Consider the following 2,114-nt stretch of genomic DNA (forward strand, 5'->3'; position numbering starts at 1 on the left):
AAGCGGATGCAGACTTTTCCGACAACAAATATATTCGATTTAGCATAATAACACTGACAATAAATAAAACCACGGGAGGTACAGTTCCAACTGCGAGTTAAAGTTATTAAAATGACTGTTTTCAATTCGTAGATCAACTTCAACCAGGCTGGTTGCTGTGTTGCAGAAGACCGCTGAAACAGACGAAGTATCTGCTCATGATGTCTCAAGCTGCCAACCTATAAGCCATATTTACTACCTCAAAACTCATAAAACTGGCTCCAGTACCATTAGCACCATGATTCTTAAATATGGAATCATCAGAAACCGCACAATTGTTCTTGATCCGGATCTGGCAGATATGCAATGGCCGGCGCCTCTTGAGTTAAATGAAGTCTCGAGTCTAGTGAACAAAGACTCAGCAAAGATGTTTTCCTCTCATATAAGATTTAATAAAGGACCGGTGAACACAATTTTCCCTAAACCAAAAGCAAAGTACATCACTATCCTTCGCAATCCTCTTGACCGTTTTAAATCTGCTTGGCTTTATTATGGTTACACGAGACGTACCGGAGTTTCATCGGCCGAGGGCCCTCTAAATAAATTCTTGAGGTCACCAAATGCTTTAGAAGAAATCAGGAAAAGACTTTTTAAAACCAGCGTCTATAGAATATATAACCACATTTCGAACTCAAACTTATTTGACATGGGTCTTGAGCAAGAAAATTTACAAAACATGGCATTGGTTAAGAGATACGTCGACAAGATGGAGGAAGAGTTCGACTTGGTGATGATAACGGATTACTTTGATGAATCACTGATATTACTTAAACGATCGCTGTGCTGGGAATTTGAGGATATCGTATATGTTAAGTTAAGAGTGAAGACAAAGAAACTAGAGTTTGAAGAAGAGGTGAAGAAAAACATTCTAACTTGGAATCGTGCAGATGTCACCCTGTTTGATCATTTTAATAAAACTTTCTGGAGGAAAGTTCAACAAGAGGGGCCTTCGTTTTATGAAGATTTGAAAGCATTTAGGAAAATAAACCAAGATTATCAAGCAATGTGCGAGTCCATCGAATATAAGAGCGAAAAATGCAAGTTATCAAAGACTCCACCATGTGATATACTTGAACTGCTGTGGAGGAGACGTGGCAACACTTTTAGCGGTAACGGTTGTGGACCCATTCCAAGTGACATTGCAAAACACCGTCGCCGGAAGTCGACTTAGTTTGTAAGGCTCCGTTCAAACTACGCCGGAGGAATTCTAAAACACAGGTTTATTATTCAGTTCTATTTCAACTTCCACACTAATCTGTCACGGAAACGGAGCGTTTCGAAAACGCTCTTCAAACCGGACGAATTTGAAAACGCTGCCTTCGCGTTATTGTGTGGACGGAAAACATTTTGAAAACAAAGCTTTTCGAAAACGATGACGTTACAGCAATGATGTGATTTTCTTGACCGAGGCATCCTCATACACAAATAAAAAAATGACCTGTGATAAACTGGTCATTTTGGATAAACTGACCGTATTGTGGAAGGAAAACATTTGAAGGGTTTTAAGAGTGAAAACACCGTTTTCAAATTTTTCCGGTGCTGCGTGGAAGATTTGACAAGGACGCCTTCATTTATTTCTTTGTCTATTTGTTTATTTATTTGTTTATTTATTTATTTGTTTATTTATTTGCTTATTTATCTATTTATTACAGTTAAATTGCAAATTACAACAGCAAATACTACATGTACAACAATATTAGTAATGATAAGAAAAGCCATGAAGATGATTTGTAAAAGAGTTTAATACGCGAGCCCATTAAAAAAGCAAATCACGCTATATAATAGGATTTAATTCAATTATGTTATAGAATCGTTTAAAAATTTTTAAAATTTATTTATTTAAAGTAACACGTCTTTTAACAAACTACACGTATCACAAATTACAAATTACAATAACAAAGTACTCTGGTATGGCTACTCCGATAATACAATGTACATTTCTTATTTACACCAGGTGTTACTTACTTACATTAGGAAAACGAATAAAATAAAGTAATTAATTAATTCTGACAACACACATTAGCTACAATTAAATCAAACAGGGTAAAAAACAAGAGACAAAGAAAAAGAGAAAG

General features: G+C 35.9%; 1 protein-coding gene across 1 annotated transcript; it reads left to right on the plus strand.

Annotated features, from left to right (window-relative positions):
• The first annotated feature begins 277 nt into the window (after positions 1-277).
• Positions 278-1,210, plus strand: LOC145503412 (galactose-3-O-sulfotransferase 3-like). Its single transcript, XM_081482871.1, has one exon. The coding sequence runs from the start codon at positions 278-280 to the stop codon at positions 1,208-1,210; it is 933 nt and encodes a 310-aa protein (XP_081338997.1).
• The last annotated feature ends 904 nt before the right edge of the window (positions 1,211-2,114 follow it).

The sequence above is a fragment of the Orbicella franksi genome, chromosome 11 (genome assembly GCF_964199315.1).
Source record: "Orbicella franksi chromosome 11, jaOrbFran1.1, whole genome shotgun sequence".
NCBI lineage: Eukaryota > Metazoa > Cnidaria > Anthozoa > Scleractinia > Merulinidae > Orbicella > Orbicella franksi.

Coding starts and splice junctions, on each gene's coding strand:
- LOC145503412 (XM_081482871.1), top strand. CDS start 278: ATGATTCTTAAATATGGAATCATCAGAAACCGCACAATTGTTCTTGAT.